This window comes from Mirounga leonina, unplaced genomic scaffold (assembly GCF_011800145.1).
Source record: "Mirounga leonina isolate KUSES-001 unplaced genomic scaffold, KU_Mleo_1.0 Mir_197, whole genome shotgun sequence".
NCBI classification, from domain to species: domain Eukaryota; kingdom Metazoa; phylum Chordata; class Mammalia; order Carnivora; family Phocidae; genus Mirounga; species Mirounga leonina.
The window spans coordinates 3,200,234-3,220,919 of record NW_023270494.1 but is presented as its reverse complement, the minus strand read 5'-3'; the positions used below and the strand labels follow the sequence as shown (position 1 = coordinate 3,220,919).

At 56.9% G+C, this 20,686-nt stretch overlaps 1 protein-coding gene across 3 annotated transcripts; it reads left to right on the top strand.

The window, feature by feature from the left end:
* Positions 1 to 331: 331 nt before the first annotated feature.
* Positions 332 to 19,961, top strand: C1QTNF1 (C1q and TNF related 1). 3 transcript variants are annotated; one of them, XM_035025862.1, is made up of 4 exons: positions 332 to 694; positions 14,397 to 14,559; positions 17,062 to 17,201; positions 17,814 to 19,961. In XM_035025862.1, exons 2-4 carry the CDS (start codon positions 14,411 to 14,413, stop codon positions 18,362 to 18,364), a joined length of 840 nt encoding a protein of 279 aa, XP_034881753.1. In that variant the 5' UTR covers positions 332 to 694; positions 14,397 to 14,410; the 3' UTR covers positions 18,365 to 19,961. The 3 variants fall into 3 exon arrangements, with proteins under 3 accessions (XP_034881753.1, XP_034881754.1, XP_034881752.1); XM_035025863.1 differs by lacking the exon at positions 332 to 694 and adding an exon at positions 10,071 to 10,459; XM_035025861.1 differs by lacking the exon at positions 332 to 694 and adding an exon at positions 10,497 to 11,420.
* Positions 19,962 to 20,686: the final 725 nt, after the last annotated feature.

Sequence of the window (20,686 nt, the reverse complement as noted above, 5' to 3'; positions counted from 1 at the left end):
TCTGTGGTCCCTGGACCCCAGCGGGGAGCCTCCAGCTGAGTGTGTCTCAGGTCTGCCACCGTCTGGGGACTTGATCCCACAGGGTTGCCAATAAGTACCCCCTGGACTCCTTGGAACCTATCTCCCACCACCCAGCAACTCGGGGTCCCCCACCCTCTCTGTCCTGGGCCCCCAGCCGCCCTCACACCTGGAGGGACCTCCAGAGGCTGGGAGTGGTCACCCACGGCCCCCAGCCTGGGCCGGCTCCCCGGACTGGCCAGGAGGAGGGCGGTGTTGGCTCTCCCCTGCCCGCGGGCACACACACAGTTAATCCTCGGCGGCCGCTGTTTGGATAATATGCGCTGGGAGCGTTGGAGGCTCCGCGGCCCCGCTCACATCTGGCTGGGGTTTGCTCTTTATGAGTCTGCCCTGCTTTCTTCGTCTCTTCCTTGACTTTCGAGAAACCGCGCTTCCGCTTCTGGCCAGACAGACCTCGGAACGGAGGAGGTCAAGGTGCCGGGAAGGCAGGGACCCGCTGTCGCCTGCACCCACCCCCCTTTCTGCACCTTCTTCCCAGAGGACTTTTTCTGTCCTCCTGGCTCTCTCCTCTGACAAGTCTGGTCTCCCCCTCCCACCCCCGACCTGGCTGGGAGGAGGCCCCGCCGCTGGGAGATGCTCTAAGCCCCGAGAGGCCGCTGCAGGACGCCAGCTGGAGGTAGGTGGGGGCCCTGGCGGGCGGGACAGGACGCAGGCTGCTCCACCCTTGCTCACGGCTTCAGCGCGGGGGTTGCCAGAGCGGAGTGGGAGGGACCGGGGTGCCAGCCGTGACAAGGGGCAGAAGGACCGGGAGTTGCGGGGCTGGTCCGGCGCCCGGAGGTGCAGTGGAGAGCAGGGGCTCCGTCTCCCGCTGGGACGAGGGAGCAGGGGCTCTGTGGCAGCCGGATGCTGTCAGGAATGATTGTGCCTGCCTCTTCTTTGTGGGCTGTTTATCTTGCTTCACACTTCTCTAGGCGTGAGAGAAAAAGGAATGGTACCCAAGTCCCCTCTGTACCAAGCGGGGGCCCCCCATCCCGATACTGCCTGGATCACCTGAGAGACAGGTTTGCCCAGCCCTGCTGGTGGCCAGTTTGGACCCCACACAGAACAGGAAATGCTGACTTTGGCCCCCGCACCTAATGGCCTTGGTGCTCCTGGAGGGGATTCAGCATGGACAGGGGAAAGTCATTTCCCTTTCTCCCGGGGGACTCTCCTGAGCTGCCTGCACCACTCAGAACCATCCCTGGCCTAGGGCCGAGTCACCCAGCTGCCGTTAAGCCTCTGGACCTCCAAAGCCTCTCTATGTCGAGACCCCACGTACCACCGTGTTTTTCTAGGCTTTTCACGGGGACAGGTGTGATCCCCATCTGCCCTGGGCACCCACATCGTGTTAGCCTGGTTGCTAGCGCGCTGACTCCTGGGCAGCCCCGTGTCCTCTGTGGGCGTCCACGGGCCCTCCCGGTCCACTTGGAAGGGAGGGAGGAAGCAGCCTCCCTCCGCGACTCGTCTGTCTCTTCCATCTCACTGAGTTTCCAGGAATATGGAGGCAGTTCGGCACTCTAGAGCTGCTTCTTTCCAAGCTTTGAAAATGAGGCGTGTCCTGAGAAACTGAGTTTTCTCAACCACAACTACATCCTGGGTCCCCGGGGGAGGATGTGAGGTCCTCCAAGGCTGCTAGGCCTTTGCTTTTTATAGTGCAGGAAAGCACGCAGTCAGCCCCACATGCAAGGTTGCAAACACATGCACTTGACTGTTGCGTTTGCTGCTGGGAGAGGCCTGCCCAATGTCCCACTAACTAGAGGAGGGAAGAAACACACAGGAAGGGGAGATGAGGCCGAGGCTTGAGTTATCCTGTCCCATCTCCCTTCCCCACTCTCCCTTTTGACCTGAGAGCCGAGAGGAGCTTAGGGTAAATGGCAGCCGTGTGTGTTCCACATGGCAGGCGCTGAGCAGATGTGGATTCAATTCTCGTCGATTCTATCAATGGCACTCTCACTGCTGAAGAGCTCAGAGAGGCTCATGACTTGCCCACACGCAGTAGATGGAGGACCCCTTGGAGGACCTGCATCTCTGTGCCCAGAGAAGGGGTGTAACTTGCTCAAAGGTGCACAGCTCTCCAAGCCGAGGCTGGGACCTGAGCTGCTTAAGTTTGCAAATACCCGCCTCCCAGCTGTCCATGGAGAAAGTGCCCAGGGGCAGGAAGTATAGCCAGGTTCTGTTTCCCAGGGACCCCACCCTCCCCTCTTAGTCTCTCCCTCCTCCCTTGAGCCTCTTGTAATGTCAAGAGAAGTGCTCCCAGTGAGCAAGAGGTCAGGGAGACAGAGAGATGCGGGTGCAGGAGGTCTTGGGTGGGGCTTCCCCTGGTCTGAGGATGTTACTGCCTGTCCAGGACAGGTGCAGCCAGCCAGCAAGGGGCACCCTCACAGGTGGGTGCTGAGAAGCTGATGTGGTCCCAGAAAGGTGCACAGCCAGCTCCCTCTTCATAGGGCAAACCCAGCACAGCATAATTTTTTCAGAACATGCTTCTTTCTGTTGTTCTTCCTGGTGCCTCTGGCCCTCCTACCCCCAAGCTGTAATTAGCATGACTCATAAACCAAATATTCTGGCACTTAACTTCACCCATCAAAACAAAGATGAAAAGAATTTTGTAGATACAGTCGTGCTGCTGGGCGTCCTCACCGGACATACGCTTGTCATTGGGGCTTTGTCTGCAGGGATTGGCCCTGTGTGGGGGACTCTGTTCTGGAACTGGGGTGGGGCTGGGACTCCAAAGGCCCTAGGGTGGGGGTGACAGTTCACAAAGGAAAGGAAGAATAGAAAGGTCCTCGCGCCTAAGGCAACTCTGCTGAGCCACTGGAGAGGAAAATGGGTGTTTCAGAAGCAGCCTCGCCTCCCTGCCCTGAGAGCCCATGGATACTTAGGTTGAGGTGATGCTCCCCACCCCCCCGCCCAGGCGCTTCATCTTGGTGGTGTAACTACTGCGTGGGCCTAGGGTTATTAATTTTTTTTCCTGTTTTTACCTGCTGAAATCTGCCTTCTCTTTCTTAAAGTCAAGTGAGAAAAGGCAGTCCCCTGGACAGGACTATGGGTATCTCCCTGACTCTGCACTCGGTCTGCCCACTCGGAGAACAGTTTGGAAAAGAATCATCAAAGCCTGCACAAGGCACTTCCGCCCTCTCTCTCAGGGCAGCCCAGCGAGCCTAGGATTCGGGATTCTCAGGGCCCTGCCAGGGCATCTGTGCCTGGGTCCTCAGCCGGGCAGGGTCAGTCCTGCTCTCCAGCATGGACGTGCGGAAGCGGGCTAGCCGGTTCTCTTCCTGCTCTGCAAGCCCTGTGCTGGGCTTCTGCTGTGGCATCCGGTGTCCTCTGACCCTCATCCTCCTGCCTCCTGGGGAGGGACTCAGGGGTGTGGGCAGGAGCAGGAGCCCTTGAGCCCTGGTGGGGGCATCTTTATCTCTGGCTATTCGTCAAAGTTGCAACGGAGAGGTCCCGTGAGCAAGAGACAAGAGCTCCCGGCATCCTTTTCAGCCACTCATTCTTGCCCACGCTTCTTTCCGGGACCGGGCTCAAAGTGGGATGGGTGTGGGCAGAGGCACGGAGGCCCCCTACTGCCCACCCCTGCAGGCCCCTGGAGTCAGCCACTTCTCCAGCTGTGGACCGGACTGGCACAGTCCTCCTGGGGCGTCCCGCCCTGTCCAGGATGGCTGTCAAGATGGCTGTGGGCCAGGCTGGGCCTCAGTGTCTGACCATCTCCCTGGCTCCTGTAGGAATTTTCCTTGAAACAAGACGGAGCAGGGCTGGAGACTGCGGGCAGGGAGGCTGGATGGGAAGGGAGGCCGGAAAAAGAGGCAGACAGGCGGGGCAGGCAGTGGGGGGAGTTGGGGGAGTGGGGAAGTCAAGCTCTTGGTGCCCAGGGCCTGGTCAAGGGCTGCTGCTGGCCACAGGTAAAGCCATGCTTGGGAAATTCCCCAAACCCTTTGCTTGGGGTTGCACCCCCATCCCAAGTGGGGCCATCTGGTTACCAGCCGCCCTCTCCCCTGGGGACCAGGGAAGGAAAAGGACCTTGCCTGAGGGAGCTGCCAGCCCTGGTGGATTTGCAGGCGTGTGCAGGCCAGAAGTTGGGCTGGGCCCTGCAGGTTTGTGTGGCTGGTCTGCAGAGTTGGAGCATGGGGTGTGCTCGGAAACACTTGCACCCTTTCTTCTTGTGAGGAGTCTAAAAGTGGGTTCTAGTGAGAGATGGGTGGGTATGGGTGGTTTGGGGGTGGCCTTGGGGCTCTCAGGTCTTTTGGCATTCAGGACACCCTCCTTCCCCATGAAGGTATGGCTATGAGAGCAAGACCCATTGTTCTGTAAAGTGGTCATAGAGCTCGGCTTGAGGATCCCTTGAGAATAATACCTACAGAGCAAGCAGAGCTAGACCTGGGCAGCTGGGGAGGTGAACTGGAACCCGATGCCCAGCTTCCCCTTTTTGTTCCCTCCTCTGCTCCTACATTCTCCTGCGTCGGCGCCCTCTCTGCAGGAGCCTCCGCTAGGGGCTCCACCCAAGCCCAATGCCCAGGCAGCACCCCCAGGGATGCGCAGACACAGGGCACCCACGTTGCTCCCCACCGCAACATCAATTCTTTACACCTTCGGTTCCTGCTAGCTGCACTTGGCCTTTGCAACCCAGTGCTCTAGTTGACTTCTCGCCATCGGAGAGCACTGGGGGCCAGGTGAGACCATTCGCTATCCCTGCACGACGTGGGCTTCCCCCTCCTTCTCCTTCTCAGAGCTCACCAATGGTCTGTTTCTCTCTACCTTGCAAAAGCAAGGCTCTAAAAATGCACATTCAACGGGTCACACTTCCCACACCTCTGACATTTTGAGGTGTGGGGTGGTGGCGGGGGTGGTTCTTGGTGATTCTGTGCCTGAATCCAAAGGAATTCAACTCAGTGGTGGGTTTTAAGGTGGCAACAGGGAGATCTTAGCACATGGCTTCAGTGACAATCGTTGTCATGGACCCCTGTGCCCCCACCATGCCTGACACAGGTGCTCAATAATCTGCTAAGTGAATGAATGAGTGAATGAATGAATGAATGGAAGGGCTCGGCTGGCATACAAATTCCTCAGGGCCAAACGCCACTGCTCCCGTTCCAGCCTTAGCCGAGTGAGCTACGCAGGTGGGTACCCAGAAAGGCAGGAGCGCCCGCTGGACTGTGGTTTGGCAGGATGAGCCTGCCTACCTGGCATCTTTCTGGAGGCCCCTTGAGGTGGGATGGAAGGCACTTTGCTGTCAGACACACCTCCCCACTGTGGGGCCTGGGGTGAGCGGCTCCTTCACTCTGAGCCCATTTGCTCATCTGAGACATCGAGGTGCGTTGTAGGGGTCAAGCTCAATGGCATCCGGAAAGCACTGTGCCCGGAGCCTGGCACACAGTAGGTGCTTACTTAGTCAACAGTAGTAGGGCTCTTTTAGAGGGAACCTCTGACAAATGACGGAGCTGCTCCTGGGCCCATTAACTCGCTTGGCCATTTCACAGGATTCCTAAGGATGGGCTCAAGGATTTGGCTTCCTTCGGTTCCATGGACTTCGTAGCAAATACCACCAGGGAGGGGCGTGTCGAGGACAGAAGAAATCCTCCCTCTTAGAAAACGTGATCTCTCTACCGGGCTTGACTCTGGTCCAAGTTAGGTGGCCCTCCCTGGCCTAACCTGTATCCATGGTAACTCCAGGGGTTCTGCTCCCGGGGGTGGGGGCGGGGGCGAGCGGGGGGGGGGGGGGGGCTGTATTTCCTTCTTATTGCCCTTTGTCCCTGGCATCCAGCTGGTGCCGGAACTCCAGACTTGAGCGCGCTAGGTCAGTTTATACCCCACGCGGCCCTGCTTGTCCCCAAGCCCCTCCTTCGTCGTCCTTCTCTTTGCTTAGAGTCAAATCCCCTGGAATACGCTAAATGCTCTCTGAATCCCCAGGGTGGGGTTTATTTGTCATTGTTCTAAGTGGAAAATAACGTGTACTTAATGCAAAAAAAATATGTGCCTGTTAGAGAAGAAAAAAATCAGAGAAGCCAAAATAAGAGAATGGCAAACATCCCTGTTTTCATTGCCCAGAGATAATTGCTGCTGGCAGCCAGGTGGGTGGCCTTCAGATCCCAGCGGCTGAGTGCATGGACATGCACTGATGGTGCGTGTGTTTCCAACCCAGCCTTCACTCATCAGGAACATCGCTCCACGTCGGCAGTCTTCTGTTTACAGAGGTCGTTAATTGGTTAGCTGGCTGAAGCTGCTCCTCCCCCACTTGTTTGTTTGTTTGTTTATTTGCCTTTCTGCGAAGCACACATCTCTAGGTTAGGTGGCTTGTAACCTTGGTAATGGAGGCAAGGGCTCGTAGCCCTTATGAAGCAAGAGATTTTCGGAGCGCAGATAAGAGGAGCATCTGAGGATTCAGCCTTGCGACGGCCCTCCAGAGCCCACCCTGGGTCACTCTCCTCCCTTCCCTCCTCTCTCCCCAAATTGCCCCCTCCCTGGAGCTAGAGAGAGGTTTGAACGCCCTGAGGCCCTAGCAGAAAGTGTGGGATCCTGGGGTCCTGTTTGCACATTGGCTCTGCTGAAAGGTGAGTGTGGAGTTCCATCAGGGTGGACCATCAGACATCAGGCACTGGGGACGTAAGTGAGAGGAGACACAGCTCCCTGGGGGGGGCTCCTGGATCCGGGGGTAGACCCTACCGGATGCTGGGGGAGTGCCTTCCTGGAGGAATGCCCTCAGACTGTGCTCTGAAGAACACGTGGTGGATGAAGAAGGTGGTGGGGGAAGGGACAAACAGAGGAGAGCCTGCGGCTGGTGTTGGGTCTGCGAGCAGAGCCGTGAACAGCTCCAGATGGCTGGAGCCGGGCGGCGACGCGGCCAGAGGTGAGCCAGGAGCCAGGTGGTGAAGCTCCAGGTTTAAACATTTTCCTTATTTTCACGGGAAGCCTTTTAAACCCAGGGTGGAATTCGCATTGGCAGTTCTGCAAGGTGCGTCTGGTGAGCAGGTGGGGAGACGGAGGAGAGACAGAGCAGCGGGCGGCTGAGAAAGAAGAGGTGATGGGCTGGGGAGGAGAGGACCGGAGGCCTTCGGGAGGCTGGCTGATGGATGAGAGGTGATAAGTGCGTGAGAGGCAGGGTCGCATGGCCCCCAGATTTCTGGCCTGGGGGCCCCGTGTGAGCGGCGGCTGTAGCTTCAGAAGCAGGTATGGTGGGGACAGGAGCAGAGTTAACTAGGGGTTCGAGGTGGAGAGCAGGGGGCAGAGCGGAGAGCAGGTGGTCAGAAGACAGATAACCTGAGCTGTCCTGTAGAACTTTCTGCCACCATGGAAACATTCTCCCAGCTGTGCTGTCCGAGAGGGCGGCCACCTAAAACGTCCTGGTGCGGCTGAGAATTCTTCATTTTGCTTAATTTTAATGAATTTATATTTAGCAGGGGCTAGTGGCCACTGTTCTGGGGGGCGCGGGCCGAGAGCTCCTTGGCCAGGCCGAGGTGGGGACAAGGACTGGGGAGGTGTCACTGTAAAAAGTGACAGAAAAGTGTGTTTTGAGGGGGAGGAGCTGATGGCCGAGGCCATAGTCTGGGAGACACCTGTCCCTGAGGGAGAGACAGTGGACAGACAGTGAAGGACAGATGCTGGGAGACAGGCTGAGCTGGAGCAGGGACGGAAGAGGAGGTGGCCGGCCCAGCACTGTTTGCAGGCTGAGCTAAATTATATTCGTGACCTAGAAGCCACTGGGTGTGGGACAAATTTCTATCTTCTGCCACGCTTCCTCGGGAGGTGTCTGTGGGATGTTGGGGTGATGTCTAGGTCCCAGAAGAACCGAAGACATTAGTACTGCTTGTACAGACCCCGAGGGCGTCCCCGCTGTGGGTAAGCGGGCCCTGGGCCAGGCCACCTGCAGAGCAGGCTCACGGCAGGGCACAAGCTGTGGGGGGCTCTTCTCTCTCATGCAGTTCTCAGAGCAAGGGCGAGCCTGCAGCCCAAGGCCTGACAGCTGGGAGGTGATCTAAGGACAGTGCTCTAGTCAAGGAGGTCTTTGTTTGCACTGGGATGGACTCGGAGCTGGGGAGGCTGGGCTGGCCAGGTGCCCCCGGAGGCCCGACGCCTGCAGCCCACGTGGTCTTGCTGTTTGCGGGGCCTGGGCGGAAGCCCGCGCCCGCTCTCGGCGCCAGGTGAGCCTTTCCCTGCCGAGGCACTGTTGGCCCAGAAGAGATGGAGAAGTTTTAGGATGGGGGGACCGCTTGCCTTCTCTTTTCTTTACTGTTTGGTCCCGAGCCAGCCTCTCTGCAAGGCGGGGAAGAGTTAGCCCTTGCTTATTAACCAGTAAGTAGCTCTAAAAGACCCCATCTCCACCCCTGGCTGTGTGCTTTGGAGGTCACCAAATAAACCCCAAAACCTTAAAAAGTAAATCCTACTTCTCTAAGCCAGCTCCTTGGAGAAGGGAAAAGAAAGATTCAGGAGAGGCACTTCCTGCCATGATCGGAACACTCTGTTCCAGGCAGGAACTGACCAACGTTCCCTTAATGAGGGGTCGTCATGCCCCCACCGCTGCCTCCTTTACGGGGCAGGGGCAGGTGGGGGGGGGGCGGCGCGGGGCAGGAAGGGTCTGGGGCCAGTTAGGCTGCCCGGCTACAGAAGGGGAAATTAGATATTAAATGGGCTTCTGAAACTGGTGAGCAAACGTCGTTTATCAACTGGAAGTCACTCTGCCTCCTTCCTTCCCGTCACCAGAGGAGTTAGGTGAGAGGAAAGTTAGCATGACGAACGGCTTCTGGGGAAGGAAAGCAGGGGTCACGTGATGGTCATCAGGGCCAGAGGGACACCCCAACACGGCGCTCTCTCCTTCCTGGGCACCCCAGGATCTAAACCGACCAGGCTTCCTGCAGCTGCTGGAGAGCTCTGAGCTCTTCAGTGGGAGAGTTCCAGCAGATGTCAAAGCAGAGGGGGGCAGCCTGGGAGCTTCCTTTCTGGTTGGGAGGATGCCGGGGAGCGGGAGGTGGCAGGAGCAGATGCGCGGAGGGGGCCGCGGCGGCGCAAGCATGGTTGACACCACGCTGAAACAAGGAGTGACCGCGTGCCGCGCTAACTTGCATTCTTGGCCTAGAAGCCATGAGGTGTGGGAGAAAGCCTCCTTTTATGCCAACTTCCTCTGGAGCCCTGTGTAAGATTTTGGGGTAATGTCCAGGCACTGGAAAAGCCAGACAAAGATATTTGTCTTGGGTGTATTGAGGTCTGGGCCCCAGCCAGAGCTCCTGGAAACCATCACCTGGAGGCAAATGGCAGAAAGGATGAGGGACCTTCAGGAGATATTAAAGGGGGTGGGTGACTGATTTGATGTGGCGGATGCATGAGAGGAAGAAGCCCAAACGACTCCCAGATTTCTGGCTGGCGGCTTGTTCTGAGCCCTGCTTCCTCCCCCCCTGACACCGTCTGGTCCGATAGAACTTCCTGCCATGATCGGAACACTCTGTTCTGTGCCGTCCAGCGTGGGAACTACCAACCGCATGCAGCTACCAACATCTCAGGCTGCGGCTAGTGTGGCCGAGGAACTGAACTTTGAATTTTATTTAATTGTATTTAATTAGTTTAAAATGAAATAGCCACACGTGGCCCAGCGGCCGTCGCCCTGGATCCTTGAACCTTCGTTACGCACTTACCACTTTGATCCCACGTTCGCCATTCTGTCTTGAGCTGCGATTGAGTGCACATCTGTCTCTTCACTGGACTGTAATCTTTTCGAGGTCAGGGAGGGAATTTCACATATGGTAGGATCGCTCTCTCCCGAGCTCCGACACAAGGCTGGGCACATCGTGGGCCTTTGGTGAGTCTAGGCCCATGCAAGATGTTCTGCCTAGAGGGAGGAAATGTCTTGTCTTCTAAACTTCTTCTTCTTTTTTTTTTTTTTTAAGATTTTATTTATTTAGCAGAGAGATAGAGAGCACAAGTAGGCAGAGAGGCAGGCAGAGGGAGAGGGAAAAGTAGGCTCCCCCCTGAGCAGGGAACCCGATGTGGGGCTCGATCCCAGGACCCTGGGATCATGACCTGAGCCGAAGGCAGCCGCTTAACCGATTGAGCCACCCAGGCGCCCCTTGTCTTCTAAACTTCTTATCCAGGGAGATCCTAGGCTTCTTGCCTCCCGGAAAAGCTGGTCACCCGCTGAGGATTAAGGAAGAGGGAAAACCATGTTTATAAATGCTTTTGTCAGATGGCACTGGGCTGGGTGTGGCATCGTGGCCAAACCCAAACATGTGGCGCCCGGGCTCTGGGAGTTTCCTGGCAGATCCCAGGCAGGGCAACACGGAGGGCGGTGGGACGGATCTTAAACAGACACCGGGAAACTGCAGTGTGGATCTGAAGACTGTCTCCTTGAAGGATTCACCCCGCGTCCATCCCATGAAAAGGGATGAAAATTATTAACGAGGAAGTGTTCTCAGACCCCGTAAGTGGCCCAGCTCCCCCTTTTGCACCCCCAGTCCTGCAAAGGGGGTTCTTCCTCTTGGGGGGAGGCTAAGCTGGAGCTAGATGGGAGAGGAGCCGAGGAGCTACGGGCCTTCTGGGGCAGGGAGTAGGAGGAAAAAGGTGTTTGTGGAGTTGCCATGGGATTTGGCAAACGAATTTCTTCACAAGGTTTGAGAACGGCAAGTCAGGAACTTGAGTCACGTTGCAGTTGGCCTCAGATGCCTTGACCGCAAGACAGCCTGGAGACTGGACCGTGTGGGCTAGATGGTGAGGGTTACACACCACTGGCCAAGAAGTCCCGGGGGCCCGGCCCTGCCTTCACTGGGTGCAACGTGGTCTTCTGAGCGAATCTTCCTGGGGGCAAAGCCTCGCCCTCTGTTGGTGACTTCATTTCACTGGAAATTACTAAAAGTGATTTGGAGTCAAGTTTGGTTGGATGTTGGGCAATATTGTTTTTGCCCAAAAGTGACTAAAATGATCATAATGTCATGATGCTGACTTTTCTTTGGGACTTGGTAAAATGGCTCTTCAGATATTTTTGAAGAAGGAAAGATTTCACTCAGGGTTTGCTTTGGCCCCAAAGAGGAGGTTCTTGAGGAGAACCACCAGCCTCTGCTGCCCTTCACTTTGTCAGCCTGGTGCTTCTGACTCCTTGCCGGCTCCCTCCCCACTGATATCATCACCCCAAAGGCGGCTGCATCCAGGTCCTGACTAGGAAGAGACATACCAATGTGCCAAATGGTGCTCCCACTGGGGCTAGAGCATTGACCTTCAGCTAGGGGGATTTCTGCCTTCCCAGGGTACAGACTTCCAGCAAAGTCTGGAGACGTTTTTGGCTGTCACAACTGGGAGTCGGGGGTTGTCAGTAGAATCCAGTGCATGGAGTCCAGGGATGCTGATAAATATCTTGCAGCGCACAGGACAACCTCCCACAACAAAGAGTGAGTCAGCCCCAAATGTCAATAGTGCCGAGGCTCAGAAACCCTGGGGACTAAAGAATCCGAGGTAGCTTTTTATGTGTGTTTGTTGTTATCTCCTGACTTTTCAGGATGAAAAGTCAGATGAATATATATTACTTTGGATTCAGAAAAAAAAAAATGAAGAAAGGAAAACCTCTTTTCCTTTCAAGTGATGCAAGCTTGGCATTTAAAGGAGGGGGAAAAAAAAGAGTAATTATTGAGGTGCCAAGGAAAAACAGAGGAAATACAGAAAAAGGGAAATAAACAACTTTAGAAAAGTCCATTTCACAAACATTTGTTGGGCAGCGATCAAGTTCAGGGTGCTGCAGGATGCTCGGCTGGTCCAAGATGAACAAGACCAGGAGGTCAGGGTCTGCTGTGCAGAATCTTATAGGCCAAGCAAAACTCTGCAGAATGAGACAACAGGAAAAACAAAATTTGAAAAGGGGACAGAGAGGCTTTGCCAACTGAGGGTCTGGGAAGGCCTCGGGAGGAAGAGGAGGTGCTTGAGTTGGGTCTTGAGGACCAGGTAGGGTACTGATATGATCTGAGGGCAGCCTGTTGAAGTAAAATCCACTGCCCCCTCCAGCCCCCACTTAGAGGTTGGGCAGTCTGAGGCTAATCAACTTCTCTACATCTCTGTTTCCTCGTTTGTAAGTTTGGTATAATAATGGATGAATATTGTCTCCTTGAAGGATTCACCGCAGGCCCCTCTGAGGCCGCTGGTGGGGTAAGAATGACTAATTAGGAAGTGTTCTCAGACCTAACCCTGACTTATAAGGTCAGAAGAGTCAGTTGAGATGATGCCTGGACACTCAGCATAGCGCCTGGGGCAGCTGTAGGTCCTATGAGGCTGGTTTTTAATAGAAGAGAGGAGGAGAATGGGAACTCCTGGCCAGGGGAGCAGGTTGTGTGTGGGTGGACAGATGCCAGGAGTTTAGGGGAGTGGCTGGAAGCTGGGATTCAAAAGCATGGTCCGAGGCCGAGGAGCACTGACAGCACCTGGGGCTTTTGGTAAATGCAGACCCTCAAGCCCTGTCCCAGACCTGCTGAATCAGAATCTGCATTTTAACCAGATTTCCCAGGTGGTATGTGTGTACATGAAAGTCTGCAAAGCAGGGAGCTTGAGCACAAGATGAGGGGTGCTGTACAACGTGGCCTAAAAGTGGGGACAGACTGGGGTGTCATGCATGCTCTGCCAAGGAGAAACGATGGATGGGTGGATGGATGGACAATGGACAAATGGATGGATAGGTAGATAATTTTAATATGTATTTTATAAATCCACATAAACATGTACAGTAGAGATTCTGAGTGGGGGGCTGGTCCAAGTAGTCTCTTGACCACTGGGCAGGTCTCTGGGCCCTGACGCTTGGGAGGGATGGTTGGTTGGTAGAGAACTCAAAGGTGAGGAGGCCCCGCTGATCCACTGCAGTGGATGAGGTGGGGAGTCATGCAGAGAATTGAAGACCCAGCAGAGGTGTGGGTGATAAGGGAGGAAGGGATTTCTGGGGAGGCAGCCTCCCTAGCTCAGAGGCTCATCACATCTCTGAGGATCCATCCAGAGAGCCTCTGGCTCCTGCTGTTTCTGTCCCAGGGCTCTGGTTCCCAGCTCTCTGTCTCCCCCATGTTCTCTTGATTTGGCGTGGGGGCTCCAGCAGGGAGGCCTCCCAGAGCAGCCTCTCTTCAGCACTGTAACAGCGAGCCCACCGACATGCAGAGTAAAGAACAAAGCCCAAAAGTCGACCTACTAGCTACAAGGTCATGCCCCACCAGCTAGAAGTTCTCCGAGCAATGGGGTGTTTGAGGGAAGCCCACGGCCTCCCCCAGCCAACAAAAGGAGCATTCATCTGCGTAGATGATTCCTGACAAAAAAAGGAATCTGTCTTGGGATTTAATTGTCCTTAAACATAAAAGAGGAATTAAAGAAAGATCAGACATGGGACCTTTCGAGATCTGCCTCTCAGTAGCGACCTGGATCCCACTTGTAACTTGGCCTTCGAGGGGTGGGTGGTTCTTACTCCCCCAGACCTCCGTTTCTCAGGGGGCAGCTGAAAGGGTTGAACCCTCTGTCCTCACTGGGCCTGTGAGGTGCTGCACTGCATGTTTTGGTGAACCAAGATGGGTTTGGATTGACCAGTTACGCGCTCCTGCCGTGGGGAGGTTTCCCTGCCCGCCGCGAACAGCCAGGCCCGCGGGACCTCTGACTCCAGACTGTGGAAAATGCTCCCCGAGTTAGCTGGGGTAGATGCCTCCAACGGTGGAAAGGGATGGGATGTTTTGCCTATTTGAAGCCCAAGCACTGCCCCCTAATGGGCTCACTGGGGACCCACAGTGGACACGTCTTTCTAGAAGGACGGTCCTCCATACTGGCTGCGGAGCTGTCCAGAGCTTTCGCCTGAGAGCTCCAGCACCAGCCCAGCTGGCTGAGGCTCCACGGGCCAAATGTGTGCGCGCACGTGCGGCCGTGTGAGAGCACGTGGGTGTGCGAGTGTGCACGTGGGCACACGTGTGTGAGAGTGTGCAGACAGGTACTGAGCGTGCCGAATGCGTGTGGGAGTGTGGGAGTGTGGGAGTGTGTCGAGCGGGTGAGAACATGCACACGGGTGTGTGTGCACTGAGGTGTATGAGTGTGTATGAGTGAATGTGCTAGGATGGTGCAAGCGTGTAAGTGCAAGAGGAGGTGCATGTATGTGCTGGCGTTGTCACGTGTGAGGTGCGTGCGCGTGAGTACTGAGTCCACGGGCCCACGTGCTGTAAGTTCGTGAGCGTACGCGGATGAGCGCGTGGAGAACGTGCGGGAGTGTGTGAGTGTGAGCGTACGTGTGTGTGGTCGCCCTCCCCGAAGGTGCCGTGGCTGAAGCGTTCCGGGTTTCGTGAGTCTGGCCACAGCTCGCGCTGGCTTCTCCGCGGGGCCCGCCCCAGCCCGTGTCCTTCCCCGCGTGTGTTTCCCGGCAGGGACCGGCAGGAAGATGGGCTCCCGGGGACTGAGACTCGTGCTGGCATGCTGCCTGCTGCTGGCCTTCGCCTGTGGCCCGGCGCTGGGCCGTGTGCCACGGGGCCCGCAGGAGCTGCAGGAGCGGGAGGGGCCCAGGGAGCCGCCGCTGGACCACGCTGAGAGGTGAGAGACGGGGAGGTGTGGATGCAGGGGCTTGGGTTGGGTGGGTTGAGCCTGGGGTCCAGGGCACCCCAGGGGGGCTTGTTCGGGGCTGGATGCGAAGGAGCCATAGCCAGAGCTGAGGAAGTGTCCTTGCCGACGCTGGTCCCGGAGGACAGCCCAGCCTTTTCTCCTTTCAGTGACCCCGGGGCCTTATCTGAAAGTGAGGACAGTGACCCACCTTGCTCTAACCCCAAAGGGACTGGGTTCCTGTACAGTGTTGCAGCCACAGCCTTAGGTAAAGCCTTCCCCCAAACCCCGACCCCAGCCCTCTGTCTGTCCTTCTATTCTAGCTTTGTCCTTCGAGAATATCTTCCAGGGCTCTGAGTGCTACCTATAAGTAGGAGGCAGGGACGCTGCCGTGAGCCGGTCCGGGGACCCTGACCATCTGATCAGGCTGCCAGTGCGAGAGGATTGCTCAGGGCCGGCAGGGAAGTTGTGCTTTTCTCGGAAAGTCATGAATTTCTCCTGAATGGCATCCTCTTCGTGGATGTGACCTTCGATAATATAGAGACTTTGGGCTATTTGGAATATTTAGTAGGGATGCACAAAATGCTTAGGATTGCTCATGAAACTGTCATTCATCAAATGTGAGGTCCTAGACACCTGGGAGACAGGCTGATGCTTTGAATTTCTTCATTATTTTGAGTTTTGGGTTGACTCGATACCCAAGGCTTCAGGCTATCTTCAGAGTATGGTGTGGGACACATTGACATCCATCATCTCCTCCCCCTCAGCCCCTTCCCCTCCCCCCTCACTTCTCCCCTTCCTCTTCCTTTTCCCCCTCCTCCTCTTCTTCCTCCTGCTCCTCTTCTTCCTCCTTCTCCTCCTCTTCCCCCTCCTCCTCTTCTTCCTCCTTCTCCGCTTCTTCCTCCTGCTCCTCTTCTTCCTCCTTCTCGTCCTCTTCCCCCTTCTCCTCTCCTTCCTCCTCTCCCCTTCCTCCTCCTTCTCTTCCTCCTCTCCTCACTTTTCATTCAATCAACACTGAGTGCCTACTATTGGTCTGGCCATCTGCTAGGCACTGGGGGACATGCACAAATGACAGTTCTGGCCATGGGGAAGCAGACACACATGACCCAGCGCAGTGAGGTAGGCTCTGTAGTGCAAGTGTGCCCACAATGCTGGGGGTGGGGGGGGTGGGGGGAGAGAATGAGCAAAGGAGTGACCGCATCTTGAAGGATACCTGCGCCTGGGGAGCATCCCAAGTGCAGGAGGAGGGTGTGGCCGTGCTAGGTGGGTTTGGGGTAGTGGGGTTGATGTTGGAGGGTGGGAAGGGGAGGGGAGATGAGCCTGGTGGGGAGGGGTCTCTCCTGAACTTAATCCTACAGGGAGTCATGAGGGATTATCCTGAAGGGGGTGGGGACGTCATGGAGAGGTTTCAATGTCATGACATTCCAGAAAGAAGGCTGTAGGAGGCAGGATAAATGGGAGGTGTGGAGAGAGGCGGATTCCAGGAGAGCAGTCAGAATGGTAATGGTCCCCCAGAGATGGGGAGGCCTGAAGGCCCAGCTTCTGCAGGTACCTTGGTGGGGGGGCGCGTGCTGACTGCTCAGGACCTTGTGATCCTCAGAATTGGGTGGCGAGGCTGGAGAGGCCTCTTGAATGAGCCTCAGATTCCATCCTGGGCAACCAGTGATGGTGCTGTGAAGAGGGTTTGGAAAGAGAAGTTTCCAGGGGCAGAGCGACGGGCCGACACTTTTGGACACATCACCTTTGTGGGGCTTGCTGACCCTAGATGGGGACTTCCGGCGAGAGGTGGGGGTCCACCTGGGAGCCCAGTGCTTGTGGGGCGTGAATTTAGGGGGTACAGACCCATTTCCTGGATTGTCTGGGTTTTTAAAGCAGGAGCAGAGCTAGAGAAGGAAGCGGCCATTGAGATGGAGGGACCTTCTCAGAGATGTCACAGCTCCAGAGCCTGGAGCAAAGAGCAGAGGCCAGAACGAGCAGCGGGTGCCACAAGGTGGCAGCGTGGAGCCGTCAGCGGCCACCCTGCCCGGTGTCCCTCGTAAACAGTAGGGTGGCTCTCCAGGGGCTGCCGTTCCAAGGAATCCCGGAGATCATTTCCAAATGAGTCAGCTTAATGTCGCATCTTCTGGGATCACAGTGGCACGAAGGGGACCCACAGCTTGGTCACACATCATCTGAAACCCCTCCCGGAGGGGCAGATCTCGCCGAGCAGCCTCTGTCTCGCGGGGCCCTAAAATTAGCACCGTTTTGGTAGTCACTGTTTCCATCACGAGTATTGCCATGAGCAGAAGGCAGACGAGCTCTTCCGGAAACTTCATGTAGGGTCCCAGAGTTCGCCCAGAGCCACCGCGGTCTGTGTCAGGGAAAGAGCACACAGTCTGGCACGTCCAGGCCAGAGGGAAGGCGTGCAGGTAGACCAGACCCTCCGGCAGCAGAAGAGAGAGGAGGTCCCAGCTCCCAGAGCTCGTGGCCTTCCCTGTAACGCCTTTATTCCCTTAGGGATGAAGAAAACCATGAAAAGTACAGCCCCAGGCAGGGTGAGGAGGCCCCTGCTTCCCGGTGCTTTCGCTGCTGTGACCCTGGCAGCCCCGTGTACCAGGCCATCCCCATGCCGCAGATCAACATCACCATCTTGAAAGGTCGGACGGCTGCAAAGCCACCAAGGGGAGCTACCCCTGGGCGGGAGTGGGGGGTGCTCTGTGCTGAGCGGGGAGAAGACGCAGCGGTTAGGGTGGATGAGGCGGGTGCAGAATGGCTCCCGCAGGGCCCAGCGCAGGGGCAGGCTATCCTCTAGAGGTGAAGGAGGAGAAACTCCCATCTGAGGCTCTGCCCCCTCGCCAGGAGGAGAGATTGGAAAGAGGCCCGCAAGACCAGGACAGGAGGAGGGTCTCATCCCAGGCTGCACCTGAGCCTCTGTAACCTCTGTTTAGAGGCTCAGTGGGCCCCGCCCCCTCCACCCCAGCCTGCTTTCTGAAATGCCCTGGGCCCCCGTGGTCCAGATAACCTCACACAGCCCTGCGAGATCTGACTGAGGAGCTCTGGGGCGAGCCTGACATCTGCAGTTCATTTGTTCCGAGTCCTCCATGCACCTGGCTGCAGTGCCTGTTGCATTTGGACAAACCCCCATGTTCCCTTTTCTTTCCAGGACTACCCGGGGGGGGGGGGGGGAATGATTGCTTCTGGATGAAAATAGAACACTCCTTACAATTGGGTCAGCTTGCCTGACACCGCATGTTTTCCTGGCCCTTTAGGTGAGAAGGGTGACCGGGGAGACCGAGGCTTGCAAGGGAAATACGGCAAGACGGGCTCCGTGGGCGCCAGGGGCCACGTGGGCCCCAAAGGGCAGAAGGGGTCCATGGGGGCCCCCGGGGACCGCTGCAAGAACCACTATGCCGCCTTCTCGGTGGGCCGCAAGAAGCCTCTGCACAGCAACGACTACTACCAGACCGTGATCTTTGACACGGAGTTCGTGAATCTCTACGGCCACTTCAACATGTTCACGGGCAAGTTCTACTGCTACGTGCCGGGCATCTACTTCTTCAGCCTCAACGTGCACACCTGGAACCAGAAGGAGACGTACCTGCACATCATGAAGAACGGGGAGGAGGTGGTGATCCTGTACGCCCAGGTGAGCGACCGCAGCATCATGCAGAGCCAGAGCCTGATGCTCGAGCTGCGGGACCAGGACGAGGTCTGGGTGCGCCTCTTCAAGGGCGAGCGGGAGAACGCCATCTTCAGTGACGAGTTTGACACCTACATCACCTTCAGTGGCTACCTGGTCAAGCACGCCGCGGAGCCCTAGCCCGGAGGCCCCGCGGCCCCACGCTGTGCTCGCTGCGGCCCCTCCCCAGGCCTGGCTTCCCCACCCCACCGCCCCGGCTTCGCGGCCTTCTACAAGACGCCCCTCAAGGAAGGGGAAACAAGAGCAGCTGTGCTTGCCGGCCACGCAGGCTCCTGGGTGGGCTTAGCGGGCAGGCACCTGCGAGGAGTGGTGGGGGGGCTTCCAGCTCCCCTCCGTGCGCATATCCTTAGGCGACCCCGCGGGCAGGCTGCCACACGGCAGGGTGTCCCAGAGTCCTCCTTGCTCCCAGGGCTGGAAATAATGAGGGAAATGCTAAAGTGTGTGAAAGGAGCAAAGGCAAGCCATGTGGGAAAAGGGAGGTGTAATTTTGCCTCTGCTCCAGCAGCACTGACTCCCCGGGGAGGCTGCTCTCGCCTGACTTGCATGTTCCAGAAGACCTGAAGTAGTCGCGGTGGGCCATGGGGGAAGGGGTGGAGGGCGTGGGGACCCTCTTAGGCCACGTATGAGCCTTCTTGGACAACAGCTGGGCTGACATCCATGTCTGGGGGACATCCTGGCCTTGCCCGCGGGTTCAGCTGGTATTTCTGAGCCACAATAGTGAGGGGGTTCGGGTTCAGGTAGCGAATGTCAGCTTTCAGCCCTTGGCCCTGGTCTCTGGGCTGAGAGAAGCAGCCTGCTTGCCGGAACCCACAGACTCCTGAGTGCAGCTGGGGACGTCAGGAGCCCCTGGGTCTGCAGATGTTTCCATGAGGAGCAAAGTTCAATACATCCACGGCACAGCCATCCTTCCCGGCACGGCTCTGCTCCACACCCCCCTACTGCCCAGGAGCCCTGCTCAGGGCCTTCATGCCTGTCACCCCAGCGTTCCTCCTTCCAGACAGGTCAGCTACGGAAGGCACTGCGGCCTTCGTTTTGTAGCAGGGTCATGGTTAGATAATATTTTCTACAAAACCTCCTTGCACACCATCTCTGAGTCCTGTTGCCCAGAGGGTTCAACACTCGGCAGCCCCAGGGCTCTCCCCCAGGCCTCTTTGGTCAGCAGCCCAAGACAACATGGGAGGGGCTTCCTCTGGGCCCCAGAGCAGGGAAGAGCCAGAAGGGGCTGGAAGGCTCCCCCTCTACCTGTCTCTGAGCCCCCGTGGGGCACCATCCCTCTGCCCAGGAGATAAGGCATGTCTCAACCACTGGAGGCAAAACCCTCTCTCTGAGGTGGGGTGTAGACGTGACCGAAGGGGCTGCTGCCTGGAATTGGTGCTCTGGCCTGTGGGTGGCTTTGGCTGGGTGGCCCTTCCCTGCCTCTCTCCATTAATGCCCAGGGCCAGGGTCCTGCTCCTACCTGCTTGGGCCCCGAGCCCCTCCAGGAACCTTCCTTCCCACCGCCTGGTGACCCTTGGTCTTGACCCATTCCTCTGCTTTCCCTGGGCCTTGCCACCCGGTCTGGGGTCTGCACATCCTTCCCTCTGAAGGACTTCTACTGGTCAGACTTGAAAAATGGAGTTTCTCTGGGTGTGCTGGTGAGCAGAGTGCCCTCCTCCTGCTTTGTGCTGTCCCCAATGCTCTTTCAGAAAACATTAAACTTGGACCACGTGTCTCAGCATCACGGCCTCCTCAGTTTGCTCCTTGAACCAAATCCTCCTCTTTCCTCTCCCCATCCCTGCACCCCACCTACTGCCCGTTGGAAGCCTGGGGGTCCCCAGCTTGGCACCTGGGAATATAGGTAGCCAGTGGGCACAGCCTGGGCCCGGAACGGCCTTGTTCCTCGGGGGAACACACTTTATAGGCTCAGCTGGACATGGTCGCATTGGGCATCCTGTGCTTAGCGGAGCCTGCGAGCGGCCGGGCAGGAGGCAGGGCTTGGGCAAGTGTGATCTGGGTCCCGGGGCTGCCGTAACAAACCGCCACAAGCCCGATGGCTTGAAACAACACACATTTATTCTCTCGCAGCTTTAGAGTCCCGGACTCCTACACTGAGGTGTTGACAGGGCCCTGTTTCCTCCCAAGTCTTTAGGGAAGGATTCTTCCTTGCTTCTTTTAGCTTCCGGTGGTCCCGGTATTCTGTGGTTGGTGGCTGAGTCACTCTGATCTCTGCCTATCTCCATCTTCATGTGGCCTTCTTTCTTGTGCCTGTCAGACCTTTCCCTTATTAAGACACCTGACATTGGATTTAGGGCCCATCCTGAATCCAGGATGATTTCCTCTCAAGATGCTTATTACATCAGCAAAGACCTTATTTCCGAGTAGGGTCACAGTCATGGGTCTCAGGGGTGAGGACTCAGACATACTTTTTGGGGGAATACAACTCAACCCACTACAGTGATCTGC